The sequence below is a fragment of the Protomyctophum bolini genome (genome assembly GCF_963924005.1).
Source record: "Protomyctophum bolini genome assembly, chromosome: 18".
NCBI lineage: Eukaryota > Metazoa > Chordata > Actinopteri > Myctophiformes > Myctophidae > Protomyctophum > Protomyctophum bolini.
In genome coordinates, this window is record NC_137879.1 from 17,623,697 (window position 1) to 17,640,973 (window position 17,277).

Sequence of the window (17,277 nt, forward strand, 5' to 3'; positions counted from 1 at the left end):
CTTCATACACCATTCATTCATTCTGCAGGAGGCACTGATCCACCTGGGGGCCAAGTTCTCCCCCTGCATGCGGCAGGACCAGGAGGTTCATGTGCTGATGCAGGAGAAGCGAGGCAGGGAGAAGGGCTCAGGCTGCTGTGTGAGGAACGACCGCTCCGGCTGCCTCCAGACCTCCCAAGAAGAGTGCTCGGTTAGTTTTAATAAGGCCCTACTAGGTCAAGACAACCTCTGGTTAATTTCAACTGAAGGAAATGTGATGTTTGTAATGGGAATATTACATGCATTTCTTTTGAACCGGTACGCACTCAAGCTGCGTCCATCAGGGATGGAGATATTGGCATTTTCATTCCCGCAAAGGCTTTTCCCTGGCCCCCAAAATGCTGTGCTCTATCTTATTCAAGTGATTAATGTGCTGTGTACAGATTAAAATCCTTAATGTTAATTTATTCATTCGCAATTTTGAGAGTGTAACAAATGTAACCAAATCCATTTGGTTACTAGTATACACTCAGAATTAAATGGGCAATGAGGGCTTTACTGTATATCAGCTCTGAGTTTGACTGTGTGTACCTTGTTGTACCTCTGACACAAGGGCTATCTGTCTGTGTTCCTACAGAGTACTCTGGCAGTGTGGGTTAAGTGGCCTCAACACCCCAGTGTTCCTTATCTCGATGGTAAACTACGCCAGCATGGTGCAGTGTGCCACCAGGACCCAAGGTAAGAACTTTAACAGCTGTACAATTAAATGGGTTGTAAGTCATAACTCATAATATGTTTTTGTTGGGTCTCTGATATGACCATCTTCTGGTACAGTTGGGGCTCTGATACGACCATGTACCGTTGCTTTTGCATCTCTGAGCAGCTTCTTAATGATCATCTCACTTGCCTTTTCTTCTCATAGGACTTGTCTGGAGCCTGCCTCAGTTTCACCTCACGAGTGGCCTGATGACATCACAAAGTGGCCTGTAGGTAGTAGGAACACAGTATTGATAGTGAAGTGAGGGACGGTTTATCGTTCTTTGTCTTTAAGTGAGACATTAGCAGTCCACTCCCTATTGCTGTCCATAAAGTTTAGTTTTAGAATATTTCAGATAAGGTTCTGCATTTTTGTAGTGCCTTTATCCAAAGCACATACTGTAAAAAAGAAAAAGCCTTATTTTAACCAGCGGATGGCACTTTACCTGTTAATCATCGCCCCTTTGGGTGCAATTGTGGCCAGAAAACCTTACAAAAAATAAGAAATATTACAAAAACATTTATTTAATGTCACCAGACCTTTAACTCACATGCTCCAGGTGAGGCTTGAACTCACAACCTCAGCATCACTCTACTAATTATAAGTACCGCACACTAACCGATTGCTCCACTGGAGTCTTATTGACATACAAATGGTTTCAAATTTAGCTCTGTTATCTTCTTAAACAAGAGGGCACTGAGTGTGTATCACGGTAACAGTGGAATATATGGTTCATTAGCTTGATAGGTTCAAATGAACACAGAGGGTCAGCATTTGACTTTGATCTAACATGTAAAACTGGTTACATGCATGCATGCATGCGCGCGCGCACACACACACACACACACACACACACACACACACACACACACACACACACACACACACACGATGCTGACAGCTGTTCCAATTGTATGAACTGTAGGTGTGTACGAGGTATAACTCTGGGAACCACACCAACCTTCCCCACATAGACTGTGCCATCACAGGAAGACCTTGCTGCATTGGAACCAAAGGACGGTAAGAGAGCCTGTCTTGATAGATTCCTCTGTTTTCCCATAGCAAATTTATGGTAGCAAATCTTGCTTGACAATGCTTGTCCTTGTCCCAAATGTTATATTGATATTCTTGTACTTCACCTAACCTGACTGGTGAGAAAGAAAACACATAGTGAATAATGCCATCAATAGAGGATAATGGATGACAAAGTTAGTTTTTCTTTTTGCCATAAACTAGTATTTGCTTATACTGTAGCTATGTCTTGCATGATGTTGTAGGTGTGAGATAACTTCCAGAGAGTACTGTGATTTCATGAAGGGGTACTTCCATGAGGAGGCCACTCTCTGCTCACAGGTAAGACGAGGAAATATACTCAACAAGTCTTGTTGAAGGTTGATTTATTGTTTCTGAATGTGCCTCCCAGGCAGAGTTTTGGACAGAGCTCCTACACATTATTTGAATTTGGTTGATATTTTACACATGTAGCTGATATGGGTGGCAGTTGCTCAGTCAGGAATAGCTGTGGCCATCTGGGAGCTGGAAGGTGCCCTTGAGTCTTCTCCCCACCCACTACTGGTTGCGTGTCGAAGTGTCCTTGAGCAAGACGCTGAAACCCTAACAGCTCTGGTGCCTTGCATGTTTGCCTCTGTCGTCGGTGTGTGAATGTGTACCGCATTAAACGTGTAAGGGTAACCATGTTGAAGATTTCTGTATAAATGCAGTCCATTTGCACTCACCCAGAGTAAATTCCACTGAATAGAGTAGCAGAAAAAGCATTGATGCTTATTCTGCTACGAGAATAACCATGTCAGGTTCAGAGCCTTGGATCAGCAGAGCGGTCAAGTCAAGGTGTTTGGCAGCTCTGTATAAAGAGGACAGGGAAAACTACTGAGTTACCTAATGTGTGTAAATAATTTAATACGTGGAATAGCAGTCAAGCTTGAGACTTATAGATCGCAGGCTCCAGGTGAGGCTTGAACTCACAACCTCGGCAGTACTTCGCTGGTTACTGTCTGATAAGTACCACGCACTGACCGATTGCACCACTGGAGCCTGATTTATTTAATAATAGAAAGAACACAATGGCAGTACAGCACAAAACAGTAGATGGCTGATACTGTCTGTCTTTCTGTCTCTCTTCTTGCCTCCCTCACACTCAATTCAATTTCAATCTGATGAGCTATAATGGTATGAAAGTTCAGAGACAATATTGCTAAATGGATGAAGCATACACAGTGTACAGTACATAATAACAGTGTACAGTACATGATATTTAAATCTATCTATACATTCCAGGAATCTCTCATCGTGTATGTATGTCTGTCTGTATGTCTTTCCTTCACATACCTCGATAACCGTTCATCCTATCGACTTCACAGAAACCTCACTATCAAAGAAGTAAAGTGAGTGTGAAATTGATGAGATGAGCAGTTCGGCAAAACTGGCGCGCACCGACCAGGCAATGCACCAACAGTAATAATAAGAACAAGAAGTCTCTCTCTCCATCAGGTTGCCTGTATGGATGATGTGTGTGGCCTTCTGCCTTTCCTGAACCCAGAGATCCCTGACCAGTTCTACCGCCTCTGGCTCTCTCTCTTCCTCCACGCTGGGTGACTATCTCTGCCTCTCTGTTCCATTTTGCTACATCTCAAACATCAAATACATCGCACGCAAGTAATGGTACATCAAATGCACCATTACTTCAAGTTCAAGGTTGACCTGCACCTATGGACAAGTGTAGATAATTGTTGTCCATGTTGACATTATTTGTCCTGGTAGGATCCTGCACTGCCTGGTGTCTGTGCTCTTCCAGATGACAGTGCTGAGGGACTTGGAGAAGCTAGCTGGCTGGCTGAGAATCTCCATCATTTACATCCTCAGCGGAATCACTGGGAACCTGGCGTCTGCCATTTTCCTGCCCTACAGAGCTGAGGTATAGTTTTACACTGCATGAACCACTGTTGTAAAGTACTATGCGATCATGAGTCTGTTTTTTCAACTAAGAGAACTTAGTGAAAGCAGTTGGTTCATTCTGATTCTCGTTTTCATGAACACAACCTGTAACCTAAGGTAATAGAACCAACCTGGACCTGATTGACCATAATAAAACATAGACCCGAACCTCTATGGGTCTCGGGCATTGTCTAACTGGTAATCACTTCTCAAAAATTCAAAAGATATTCATTTATAACATTTTAAAATGATTCCTTTGTTAGGTTCTGTTCGTTCCCTTATTAGGTTCTTATATAATTTGTCCTTCCTCTTCCAGGTGGGTCCAGCAGGCAGTCAGTTTGGCATCTTAGCCTGTCTGTTTGTGGAGCTGTTTCAGAGCTGGCAGATCTTGGAGCGACCCTGGAGGGCCTTCGCCAAACTGCTGGCCATCGCCCTCTTCCTCTTCTCCTTCGGCCTTCTGCCCTGGATCGACAACTTTGCCCACGTTTGTGGCTTTATTTCTGGGTTCTTCTTGTCCTTTGCGTTCCTGCCCTACATCAGGTCAGTGACAGAGAGTCGGTGGGGTCATCTTAGATGTCCTTCAGTGCATGTAAATGAGTCTCTGGTTAATGGTTATACAGTATATGGAGTAAAGTATGTTAGTAGTAGTAGTAGTCAAGTAGTGAAGATAAGTAGTGAAGTTGTAAAGTAAGTAGTAACAATGCACATTTATTGCAATCCTGGTCCTTGCCGTTCATTGGATAAAGATATCCACCAAATAGCTTGTTTAATGTGCCTGCTGCTTATATCATGATATATGAAATAAATTAATATTTTTTTATACAAAACAATTATTATGTCTCCTTCCCAGTTTTGGACGTTTGGACATGTACCGAAAGCGGGTCCAGATTTGCATCTTCCTGTTGGTGTTCTTGGGCCTGTTCTCTGCGCTGGCCGTGCTGTTTTATGTCTATCCCGTCAAGTGTGACTGGTGTGAGTATCTCACCTGTATCCCCATCACAGAAAAGTTCTGTGAGAAGTATGACCTCAACGCCCACCTCCACTGACCGTGGCCTTCAACATGGACAAGCTGGATTATTGCGGAATAGAAGCTCTGATCTAATTGAGTACTGTTTTGGGTTGGATTTGAATGTCAGTGCAATATCTATGGAACATTATCATTGGATGTGGGGAGATGCTAAGTGGAGGTACAATGTCACTATCAGCTGACTGAATGGAACAGCTGCTTCTGGAACCTACATTTAACATTGTGGGATGTTAAGATGGCACAAACTGGAACTGAATGTCAGACACATTGGAATAAGTGACCAGACCACTATATGAACATAACAAAAAATACTTGGTTAAACTAAAGAATGAGTTATGTATTTTCTCCAGCAGGCATACTGAGAGACCAGAATCACTTTGACAGTGAATAAGAAACTAGAGTATTGAGGACAGTTCTGTTACAAATTAATTTGTTGCCTCTGTTACAATCTGTCTCAACAGTAGCCTCCAGTGGTGAAAAGAGAATATATACAACCTCAGATGGATGCAGAATTTCCTTTTGTATTTTCTATTGACATAAATGTTTAAGTATTATGCAGTTAGTGGATGTCTTCACTATGACAGGGAAAAAAAAGAAAGTCCTAACTGTGCCTTGTTATTGCACGCATGCACGCACACACGCATGCACACACGCACGGACTCGCACACACACACACACACACACACACACACACACACACACACACACACACACACACGCGCACACACATGCGCATGAAGATGCCATATACCCCTTTGTATTTCCACTACCAGGAATAATATAAAAGGGGCTCTTAAAGCAAGCTGATAATACATTTCACAAGCATACATTTTGAAAATGTTACCCCAATTCCCCCAAGGAATGATAAAGTGGTATTCTAAAAATTCTATTGTATTTTATTGTATGTTATAAATCACACATGATTCTTTTCTGACTGAACTCCAGTTATGTTTACATTTTACAGGCATTTAGCTGACATTCTTATCCAGAGTGCAACCAAGAGTTTGTAATGTCATGTCATTGTCAGTAGGTGTACTGGTCAGACGCTCCTGTGATCCTACACTACAAAAAGTAGGATCCAGAGTATTATTAATTTAACTCTGAAAAGACGGGGGACATATATCTGTACAAGGGTCAATTTTTACACTCTCATAGTTAAAGTAATCCTCAGGATGTTATTATGTAGACCAAGAGCTTAGAGAGTAAGGAGAGGGAGCTTGTTTTCATGTTTAATTATTAAAACATGATTTAGCTGCGGAGAAAACAATACAGGAGAATGGCTAAACAAAGCCTGATTTCATGCTTTGTTGCACAACGGTATCACGCATGGAAAGTACAGCAACACTGTTGTAAATGAGGCTTTCGAAATAGTCTAAACATGCTGCAATGTCCCCAAACAAGGTCCTTACCCCAGCCTCAAATGCACACTGTTCACACTTCCTAAAAGCACTGGACATCCATCTAACCAAATAAATCTTCTCGTAGACTTCAGCTGGAGATGTGTCTTTAAATGGGCCTGCTCTACTCAAACAAGTTAGATAGGGGAGAATGGGGTAAGATTAACCACTTTTTGCTTAAGTTGTCATATTCCAGGATGTCCTCTATCAATTGAAATGATGAGTAAGCAGCTATGACAAAGGGCCATGAAAATATGACCTTTTTTTAAAAACTGGTCATGTGGCTCAATTTGCCCCAGGTAAGGGGTAAGTTGATCCAGAATTGAACCACATGATATTTTAATGTAACGAGCTTAAACTTGAACAGATAATGTATTCACTTATTGAAAATAATTTAATAACAGTTTTCCCTTTTGCAAATAGTCTTATTTATTTGTTTATTTATTATTTAAACAATATAAAGACAATTAAATAAAGTTTGTTATTCAGAACCTTATAATATTTGCAATATTGTTAATACAATATAGCAAATTTGCAAACATTTGCAAACATCCAAATTAAAGGTCATTCAGTATAATTTGAGTAGCAAATACTTAATACAAAAATATGAATGGTGATTCACATTAAGAAAATTGGCTCAATTTACCTCCGGACATTTGGTTCATCTTACCCACAGCCACCATTTAGGAAAACCATGACTAGAATAATACTTAAGACAATGTATTTGCTAAATTATTCATATGCTTCTATCCATTGGTAAACCACCAACATGTATGATATTACATTTTAGACCTGGGTACATTCTGCTTTGTATAACAGTCATTTTACATGATGTGTCGAAATTTTACTTTGATTGAAAAAAACAGTTTTTTGTGTTTTTTGTGTTTTCTACTTTCCCTATGTGCCCCCATGTGCTAACTAACTTTACAGCCAGGTGTACATGATGGATGCTTATTAGATTTAAGGTCACATGGCAATACAGATTTTTTGTTTTCTAGATAAAGGGGGTGGTTCAACTTGCCCGCTGGCTCATCTTACCCCATTCTCCCCTATCACTGAAGCGTTTGGAGAAAAACTTTTTTATTCTTTTATTTTAACTGTTTTGGTAGTGTAATACAAAGCCATGAATTTCAGAATGTGTTGTTGGCAGCATTTTGGCTAGCTTTAAATATCATTAAGATAAATGAAAGGATTAGACATGACTGGTGAGCTGTTTGTGCATTGAATAATAAATAAAAACATGCAACCTTCCTTTTTACATCATCAACTTGGTGCTCTTTTTGTTAATCAAAAACATGTTGGTGATAGTCTGTTTGTAATGAGACAAATAACGAATATTTGGAGTAGCCATATGCAAAGATGTATAGGCTAGTCGTTCTCAGAAGAATCTCTTTTTCTATAACTAAATGTATTCAATGTGACCATCAGCTGATTTTGGTAGAGCAATCACATTATAGCCTACTATACTTTGACTTTGACTTTGATTCTCTATATGGTGACGTTTTAGTTACCTAAAACTATAAACACTGAGACAAACTGAACATTTGTGTCTGATTTTTTCTCTCTCTTCTAAATTGTGTTCCCATCCCACATTAACCTACACATCAATCTGCTGGCATGTGCTGGTTTATCTGAATAATAAACGAATTTTACTACCGGTACCGCCCGGTATATCACATGATGTGCATAGAGTATTAAAAGGAGGGTGTGTGTGGCGCGCGTGCGCGTACCTGAGCGTTACCGTGTGGGAATATATTTCAAACACCTGTTCGTGACACTGTCTAGTCCAGGGCCTTTCATTTGTTTTCATAAATAAAAGGAAGAGATTAAGACGATTGGAGATTAAAACTGAAACTGCAGTAATATCCATGGATATCAAGACAACATGAAGGTAAGGAAATTGTATTTTGAAAAAAGCAATGTGGATCTTTTGTAGAAAATCAGGGTGGAAGTACCTGCAGCTGTTTCAAATAGGCTATTTCAAGTTAGTTGCTCTGGTGTTGTCACAGTGTGTCAGCTAAGGTATCTTTCTTTTCGTTTTCTTATACTCATTTATTTGGTTTAATCAGTCCAGAACCAGCTGTGTGGGCCGCGTGGGGCATTTCTCTGTCGATGAGGAGGGCTAAAAGAAGGCTGAAGGGCTTGTTCGGCTAAAGGGCTTTAGGCCTATAGTTGTTGTTGTTTTTGTTGTTGTTGTTGTTGTTAATTGTTATGGAGCGCGTCTGGGTCACTTCCCCTTTGGGTCGATTATAAAATGCAAATGCTCTCTCAGTCTCTCTTATAATTAGTGGTTGCTAAACGTCCTAATTCTGCTCTGCAGAACAACACTTTTGTCACTGTTTTGTTTCATGTCATGTTTACGTTATGTGTAGCCATGATTCATGACTCTCGTATTAATCATCATGGCAGTCATGTTTCAGGGCTACGTTATGTGTGGATCCCAGGAAGATAAAGATTGCATAATGCATCATCAGATAATGGAGATCCTAATGAACTCAAACTCGTGCATTGTTTGACGTTTTCCATTTGAGGAAATAAACAGTGTTCATTGTTTGACCACTAGGTGGCAGCCAAATGTAAAACACCAAATATCTCTCTCTCTCTCTCTCTCTCTCTCTCTCTCTCTCTCTCTCTTCAATTTAAATAAGCTTTATTGGCATGAGAACGTACGTTTACATTGCCAAAGTGGAACAAGACAATCAATTAAGCTGAAACAATGTATGTATAAATAAATAAATAGGAATAAAATAAAGGTGTAAACAGAGCTGTGTTACATTAACTATAAGAGATCCTTTTTCTGGCAGAGATAGTTATGCATCCATATAGGATCATTTGGCTTTATTAAGACTTTATATGAAGGTCGGTTATATAATGATTGAAACATGATCGGATTAAGGTTGGCGAACATTAACACTTGACTTATGCATAACAACCTGTAACAAGGATCATGAAGTATTATAACTTATAATATAATGTATAAGTGCTGGTACTAGTAATGCATTATAATCACATTTACAAAGCATTATAACTGAGCTTATAACGCATTATGAGCAACACTTAAACGTTATAAACCTTGTTGTTGTTATATAAGTTGTCGCACATGATTATAAACATTTTTGTTTATAAGTGTCTGTGCTGATGTCGTCACTCCTGTTGCTCTGGCTGGCATTATGTAGGAGTGTGCTCTTCACGTTGACATTGGATATCGCCCACGACCGATTGTCGTTGCCGGCCGTACTCACTTGCTCTGTCCACAAAGGAGAGATCACACCTCTGTGAGCTCATACTCACCTCCATCTTCCTGTCAAATCTCTTCCGGGTGAACAGAGCTGTTGGGCATGTTGATGCAAACATCTAAAGGGGTTGTGGTGGGCGGAGGTGTAGGCTGAAGGAGGGACTGGGGACAACTTGAAGATGGGGTGACCACGGGTGACGGAGACGCCCTGGATGGCATCCTGGATGCTAGAAGACCCTTCTGGTACTGGGCACGAGTGATCTTAACAAACTGCAGATCTGTGAGAGCACGCATGCAGAAATCGGTTGTGTATTGGAAGGGGGGGCCTGTGATTGGCGTTTTGCTACCATAGACGGAGCTGCTTTCTGGAGTATCAGGAGAATGGGATTCGACTGACACGTTAAGAGCCATTTCTCCATAGTAGGAGAATGGACCAGTTACAAACTTTTTGTTTTCTTTGCCTATCTCCACCTCCACTTGGCCCTGCAGAATTAGTATAAAGTAGTCCGCAGGTTTACCACGTTGGTAGATAACGTGCCGTGGTGGGGGATCTTTTCCATCAAATTTGATCTCCTGGATAACTTGCGGGTATTGCAGGATCTTCACCAATACCTTCTCAGTGATCTGGGAAGGGCTGAACAAGCTCACCGCATTGGCCAGGAACCATTGTGTTGCTTGCATCAGCTGTGGAGAAATGTTCACTTGGCTATCACTGTCTTGTTTGAAGGCAGAGATGTCACGCTTATGCCGATTGAGGTTCACCCTTTTCTTGTTGCTGTTGTCAGTGTAAAGGTCCGATTCATCCAAGATTTCTGACTTAATGATCTCCTCAATGATGTCCTCTAAAGTGACCAATCCCACCATTTCGTAAAAGGGATCCCCCTCCCGCTCATTGTTTACCTTCTGGACAACGGCCAAGTGGGATTTTCCTTTCTTGAACTCCTCCAGCATAGCATCCAGCTTTGTGTCATGTAAGACAAATTGTAGGGTATGCTCAAACGTATTTATGATTGTCTTCAAAGGGGCTTTGTCATCAGGGTCAGCAAACGCCAGATCCTTCACATACAGAATATTGACAATGTTGGTCCGTTCACCCTCAAACACTGGGATGCGTGTGTATCCACTCTCTGTGATCTCTGAGATGGTTTCAAAATCTAGTAGTGCATCTACTGAAATCATAAAGCAATCAGGCAAAGCCGTCATGACATCCTCTACAGTTTTGGTCCTGAACTCAAGGGCTCCAATCATCATGTTCATCTCCTCTTTGACAAGTCCATTATAGGGCGCATTCACTTTAAGCATTGCTACAATCTTCTCCCTAGTGTAGACTGTACCAATCTCTTGACCCAGTAAGACATCCAGGAGCTTGCCGACAGGGTACGACACAGGGAAAGTCAGAAACATAACAAATCTAGTTATTGGTAATGTTTTGGCTCCCACGGCCAGTCCGTGGCGAGAGCATATTGCTTGGGGTAAAATCTCACCAAGGACAACAATGCCAATGGTGGAGGCGACCACTGTACCCACCCCAGAGCCTATAACACTATCAAGCAGAAGGGTAAGTGTTGTGTTCACTAAGACGTTGCCTAAAAGGAGGGAACAGAGCAAATAGTTCCCCGTTTTGCGGATCGGCTCAATTTCTTCAGCATATTTCTTCTCTTCATCTGTTCCACATTTCTTGACAATTCTGAGTCCCATTGGATCCAATGCCATAAGCCCCAGGTTCAATCCACTAAAAATAGCGGACAGTACAAACAAGCAGGGAATGCTGATTATCAGCATCCACAAGGGAAGAAAAGAACTCTTCTCTTCGACCACCAGGATCCTGCCATGACTCTCTCCCATGAGCACCCACCTGCTCCCATCTACATTGGTGCACAGTGCATATTCCTTCTCAAACTCATTCTTGCGAAGCGGTTTAATCTGTATACTAACAACTCCTGTCGTTCCTGCACCACTGACCTCCATTAAGTCTCCGATGCTGATATCTTTAGTGAAATCGACACAAGTCCCATTCGCCGTGTCTACGTTATCACTAACCCCGTTCTCCATGAATTCCGTGAAGCGTATTCCCGTCCCCGTTAACGAGTTAAACTGCACTCCGTAGAACCGTAGCTGAACAGTACTCCCCTCAGTCACCTTGATGACTCCATCAGTGGTAGAGGCGGGTTTGTCGCTTCTCTCCAGCCGCATACCATGCACGTGGCTCGCACAAATGCAGTCACTCGATGTTGCTGTCTCGGCACGTCCTCCTCCAGCGACACCCAAAAGGAGAAGTAAAGCCAGCACACACCATCTGGTAGTGATCATCCTTTCATCATATCCGAATGTAACTTTTAAGTTATCTACTCCTTTATGACCAGTGAGGTCTGGTCTGATGTCACAAACGGGTAACAACACAAACCGTTGCCATGCATACATGCCTAAATGCCAACGTTGGACAAAGAACACAACCACACAGTCCTGGTCAAATATTACTCTGTGAAAGTTGCTGTGTCAAAGTACTGAAGTACATGTTACACATTGCAAAGTACATTCTAGTATTCTGGTATTTATATATCTAATATATAAAATTGGCTTAAGGGAAGACCACCATCAACGAGACAGTGATTGAAACGTGTGGGATATATTTCAAACACCTGTTACTGTCTCTAGGCCTAAGAGATTAAGACAATTGAAGATTAAAACTGGAACTGGAGATTAGGTATTTTGAACAAAGCAATGTGGAATTTTTGTCAAATCATGGTTGAACCTGACATCCGTTTCAAATAGGCTATTTCAAGGTAGTTGCACTGTCTGAATGTCACACTAACATGATAGAACAGCAGGATAAAAACGGATAGCCTGTCTATCCATCCATGAGCAACATATTATCTATCTAGCTCTGGTCCATAGCTCTAATGTGTTGCACGTATTAGAGGTATGGAACAGAGCTACTATCGATCTATCTACAAAGTATTATCATAAAACAAATTGATTATATAGATTATATGAAAACAAACATAACAATGATATCATGATGAATATCACTATTTTGTGATAATTGCTGAAAAGATAGTGATATAATATTTTGACATTATTTTCCACCCCTACCTCATATCACTTCACTAAAAAAAATCACACCCATGTGAAGTGAGGGGCGCTCTTGTCATCATACATCATCAGATATCATCTCATACTGGCCAATCAGAATGCCTGTGATTGGTTAGCTGATTTGCTCGTTTACATGACATACATTTTCCCTTCAATGTCAATGGCGTTTAATTTATGTCATATTTAGTAGAATTTTGACGTAATTTCTCTGTTGATTGTCAATGGCTCATTTTGAGATGTGTGGGGACAAAGGCTGTATATTGGAGGGGCTAGCGCCCCTTAAAATACATCATTTTTCATCGTGCTCCTAAAATAATTTGTGTGCTACTAGATTTTTCAACTTAGGCGCACACGTGCTACTTGGAAAAATGCTAAGCGTCGAGCCCTGGTTGCACAGTATGTCAACTAAGGTAGCTTTCTTTTCCTTTTCGTATACTAATTTATTTGGTTTAATTAGTCCTGTCACTGGGCTTTCTAGTTGTACAGAGGCCCAGAACCAGCTGTGTGGGCCGCCGTGGGGGCATTTCTCTGTCGATGAGGGCTAAATGCAGGCTGAAGGGCTTGTTTGGCTAAAGGGCTTGTTGTTATGGAGTGTGTCTAAGTCAATGCAAATGCTCTCTCTTATAATTAGTGGCTGCTAGACGTCCTAATTCTGCTCTGTAGAACAACACTTATGTCACTATTTTGTAATTGTCTTGTTTCATGTTATGTGTGGACCCCAGGAAGATAAAGATTGCATAATGCATCAGATAATCTATCCTAATAAACTCAAACTCATGCATTGTTTGATGTTTTCCATTTGAGGAAAACTTCATAAATGAATGACCACTGAATGACCACTAGATGGCAGCCCAATGTAAAACACCAAGCATATCTCTGCTCAATTAAATTCAAAGAAGCTTTATTGGCATGAGAAAACGTACATTTACATTGCCAAAGCAAAAGTGGAACAAGACAATTAAGAAAACAATGCATGTACAAATAAATATTGTATATACATAGGAATACAATAAAGGTGTAAACAGAGCTGTGTTACATTAACACTTTGAGTAATACTATCTCGTGAAACTATACGAAAATTGTGCATTTTCTGGCAGAGATAAACATCCATATAGGAGACGTTCGTTAAGCTTTATACTTTTGAAGTTTGACAGCAGTATTTCAATGTTTTTGCATATCTTTCTCAATTCAATTCAATTCAACAGGCTTTATTGGCATGACGTTTTACAAGTGTTGCCAAAGCACAATCACAGATATTACAAACAACAACATAACAACATAATATCAATGACATGAAAAAATAAATAAAAATAATATAAAATAAAGCAGGTGGTGCAGAAAATAAGACATGGCATACTGTATGTGTGTCTCTCTCTCTCTCTCTCTCTCTCTCTCTCTCTCTCTCTCTCTCTGTGTGTAGGTGCAACAATGATTGAAACTGAGTGGTTCATCATGATTTGAATCTCATTAATTCAAGCACAGGATTTATTACTGTGAAAAACTCTTAATGGTGTTCCTGCTGCTCTCTCTGTGTTGTTTAATCACCCCCCCCCCCCCCCCCCTCCTTAAGTTGTTCAGCCACCCACACCCAGACACATGCATGTGGACATACAGTGCATGCTTACAGCCCAAACACCCAGCGTTGATTCAACTAGTGTTCTATTTTGAACCATAACAAGACTGTTCTCTCATTAAAGTGTGAGGCTCTTGCAATGTAAAAATCCTGTTTTCATTCATCTCCGGCTCTGAAAGTATTACAGGACAATTTTGTACACTTTCTGTCTGAGAACAATTACTACTCGGTATGTAGGGCCTGTGTATAGGGCCTGAATACCTAACTTATGATTAAGTTGTTGACTTGGCACGTCACGTGCAAAATGACTCGTAATGCTATTAGATCAAGGCTATAATTAATCTTAAACGTTAACATTGAATACATAACAGTATTGGTCTATTAATGGCCATATGGCTCTTGGAGTGTAGGCCTGCTTGTTTTCTTTGTTCTGTTTCTTTTTGTCTCTGTCTTGATTTCCGTGCAGGCGTGCACGGCTGCACGTGGCAGAACGAAAGCACCATTAACCTGTGACCTGTGACCTTGCACAGTCATCATCGAGGGCTATTATTATGTACACCCTGTTGTGTTATCTACACTTTGTTTCTCGTTATGTCTCTTACACACTGTCTGTCTGTCTGTCCCTGTCTTTGTCTCTCTGTGATTCTCCCTCCCCCAACAGAGCGATGCTCTGTTGTTGTCATCATCATCACACCTGGGGTCACTTTGATACATATTATGTAGCTTTTTTGTTAGTTTTTCTTTATTTCTTTTAACCTGAGACCCATAGAAATGTGTACCTGACACACACATGGGTGGGAAACAGTGCTCTAGTCTACACTGATGCATGCACTTTGTTCTGTGTTTCTCCGTACGGAGGTTCTTCATCAGATGTACATGAAAAGACGCTTACACCTGTTTTGGATTAGATGCGGCAGAGAAATCACTAATCGGTGTGGAATTAGTGTGTGAACGTGCATGAATCCACTACCATATCTACCCGTAATGATCTGCACAATTAACACGTTAATATCCTATATTCTGTTAATGCGTATCTTTAACAGACTGAGACATTATAGTTATTACATTGAACTGAACTGAACAGAAATGTCTATTTCACTTAAATATAATGGGTAGAAAATTCTTATCTGAGCAGAATATGCCAATTTTAAACACACAAACGTTAATGGTGAATTAAAATGTATTGGACTCAGAACACAAACTATTATTCTGCAAATATAGTATCATCACGTATGATCTCTCCTTGCAACTCCTTGTTACCAGCATGCCATTTCCCCTGGAGATTTGTGTACATAACTTCTCATATCATTCCTTTTCACACATTTTTTGTGTAGAATTATGCTCAGCATAATTTTTCTGCGTACAACCCCTTGTAGCAGAAGCAGTGGTACAGCTGTAGTAGTACTAGTAGTACCCATAGGGACCATTTACCCATCCCCTGCTTGCAGCAGAGCCCCACATCACAATTAGCTCTCCTTCCTCTTCCGCACTTCTCCCTTCTCCTCCAATGTATCCCTCTGCCCCCGACCCACTAACTATATGTTATATCTATCTATCTCTCATTACTTCTCTCGCCCTCGATGGCCGTGGCTCAGGAGTTTGATCCATCCATTTGTCGACTCAACCACCTTTTGATCTATCAGATGATCAGATTTGGCTACTCAGGTCGGCAGGTTTGAGTTAATCTAAAACGACCATTATTGTTTGTGCATAATTCGAAAATTATAATGAGACAATAATTCAATATTTTGAATATAAAATGATTGTCTCATTATTTGTTAGGTTGAATCATTAAATAATTGCCTACTTCTTCTTTGCTTGTATTATTCCAATTAGCAGCCTATATATGACATGGCATTCACTCTCTGTTACTCTGTGATCCTTTAGTCCATTTCCTCATCTCTCCCCTTCTTCATATCTCTCCTCTCGGTGCCCTACATTTTCATCTCTCCCTACCATTATTTGGCGCCTCTCCCCGCCCCTCCCCTCCATCAGCACTCCTATAGAGATGGTAATGTGTCATGGAGTGAAGAGCGACAGTATCTACGACCCATTGATCTGCATCAAACGAGGAGCCGTGTATTCCATCTCCGCCCTCCCTCCACTCGCCCCTTTCCTCATTTCTCCTCTCCTAAATGGATGAATACATGGCTAGATGGATGGATAAGTGGCTGTCAGACAGACAGACAGACAGACAGACAGACAGACAGACAGACAGACAGACAGACAGACAGACAGACAGACAGATTCATAGATGGATGACTGACAGACAGACAGACAGACAGACAGACAGACAGACAGACAGACAGACAGACAGACAGACAGACAGACAGACAGACAGACAGATTCATAGATGGATGACAGACAGACGGACAGACACATTCATAGATGGATGGATGGTTAGATGGCTGGATAGATGGATGGATGGATATCCACCCACCATCACCCTGTCAGCTGAAACTGGACACTGACAGCTGGCCAACAGGTGCCTTCTGACAGACTCACTCTTCATTGTGCCTAGAGTGACCTGGAGGCGCGTGCGCACCCCCCCCCCCCCCCACACACACACACACACACACAAAACCACTGTAATACCTAGAGGCCATCAGATGAAGGAGGGGGAGGGGTGATTACGTGTTTGTGTGTATGTATTAAGGCCAGTGTTGGGGTCGTGTGTGTGTGTGTGTGTGTGTGTGTGTGTGTGTGTGTGTGTGTGTGTGAACATGGGGGAGGGGTGCTGCGAGCCTACTGAGCACCTGTCTGATCCCACCTTATGACAGCGCTGATGAGGAGTAATGTTATAGGGCTGCTTCAGACCACATGCTCCTATATGCCACCTGCTCCGTCACTGCAGCACCCCCGTGTGTGTGTGTGTGTGTGTGTGTGTGTGTGTGTGTGTGTGTGTGTGTGTGTGTGTGTGTGTGTGTGTGTGTGTGTGTGTGTGTGTGTGTGTGTGTGTGTGTGTGTGTGTGTGTGTGTGTGCAGCACAGAAAAGACAAACTAACCAGGGGGAGATGGCTTATAACTAACACGCTGCAGAGTATGCCCCCTCTACACACAGTGACACACACCGCCATCACAAATTCAAATAACCTGCACGGCAACACTTTTTGAGGGACCAAGACCGAAGGTGAGGTCCCTCTTGGTCCTCATTGTATTTGTATGTTTTTTGCTTGAAAAGCAGCCTGTACTATTTGCTGGTGTTGGTGTTCTAGGGTTAAGAGCACTGCAGACCCCGGACTCGTATAGAAGGATCACTGGCTA

At 41.5% G+C, this 17,277-nt stretch overlaps 2 protein-coding genes across 4 annotated transcripts in view; one reads left to right on the top strand and one right to left on the bottom strand.

Moving 5' to 3' along the window:
- Positions 1–7,643, top strand: part of rhbdf1b (rhomboid 5 homolog 1b) — a 48,733-nt gene extending 41,090 nt beyond the window's left edge. For all 3 annotated transcript variants that reach the window (XM_080789589.1, XM_080789591.1, XM_080789590.1), the window contains 9 exons: positions 29–190; positions 617–717; positions 902–965; positions 1,662–1,756; positions 2,014–2,089; positions 3,245–3,345; positions 3,515–3,668; positions 4,005–4,228; positions 4,539–7,643. In XM_080789589.1, the coding sequence (XP_080645715.1) occupies positions 29–190; positions 617–717; positions 902–965; positions 1,662–1,756; positions 2,014–2,089; positions 3,245–3,345; positions 3,515–3,668; positions 4,005–4,228; positions 4,539–4,734 (1,173 nt within the window). In that variant the 3' untranslated portion in view covers positions 4,735–7,643. The remainder of the gene's footprint in view (positions 1–28; positions 191–616; positions 718–901; positions 966–1,661; positions 1,757–2,013; positions 2,090–3,244; positions 3,346–3,514; positions 3,669–4,004; positions 4,229–4,538) is intronic.
- A 1,773-nt stretch (positions 7,644–9,416) lies between these two features.
- On the bottom strand, positions 9,417–11,657 carry LOC308333558 (metal transporter CNNM4-like; the record flags this gene model as incomplete). The annotated part of the gene is made up of 1 exon (XM_080790017.1): positions 9,417–11,657. The coding sequence occupies one exon, from the start codon at positions 11,655–11,657 to the stop codon at positions 9,417–9,419; it is 2,241 nt and encodes a 746-aa protein (XP_080646143.1).
- Positions 11,658–17,277: the final 5,620 nt, after the last annotated feature.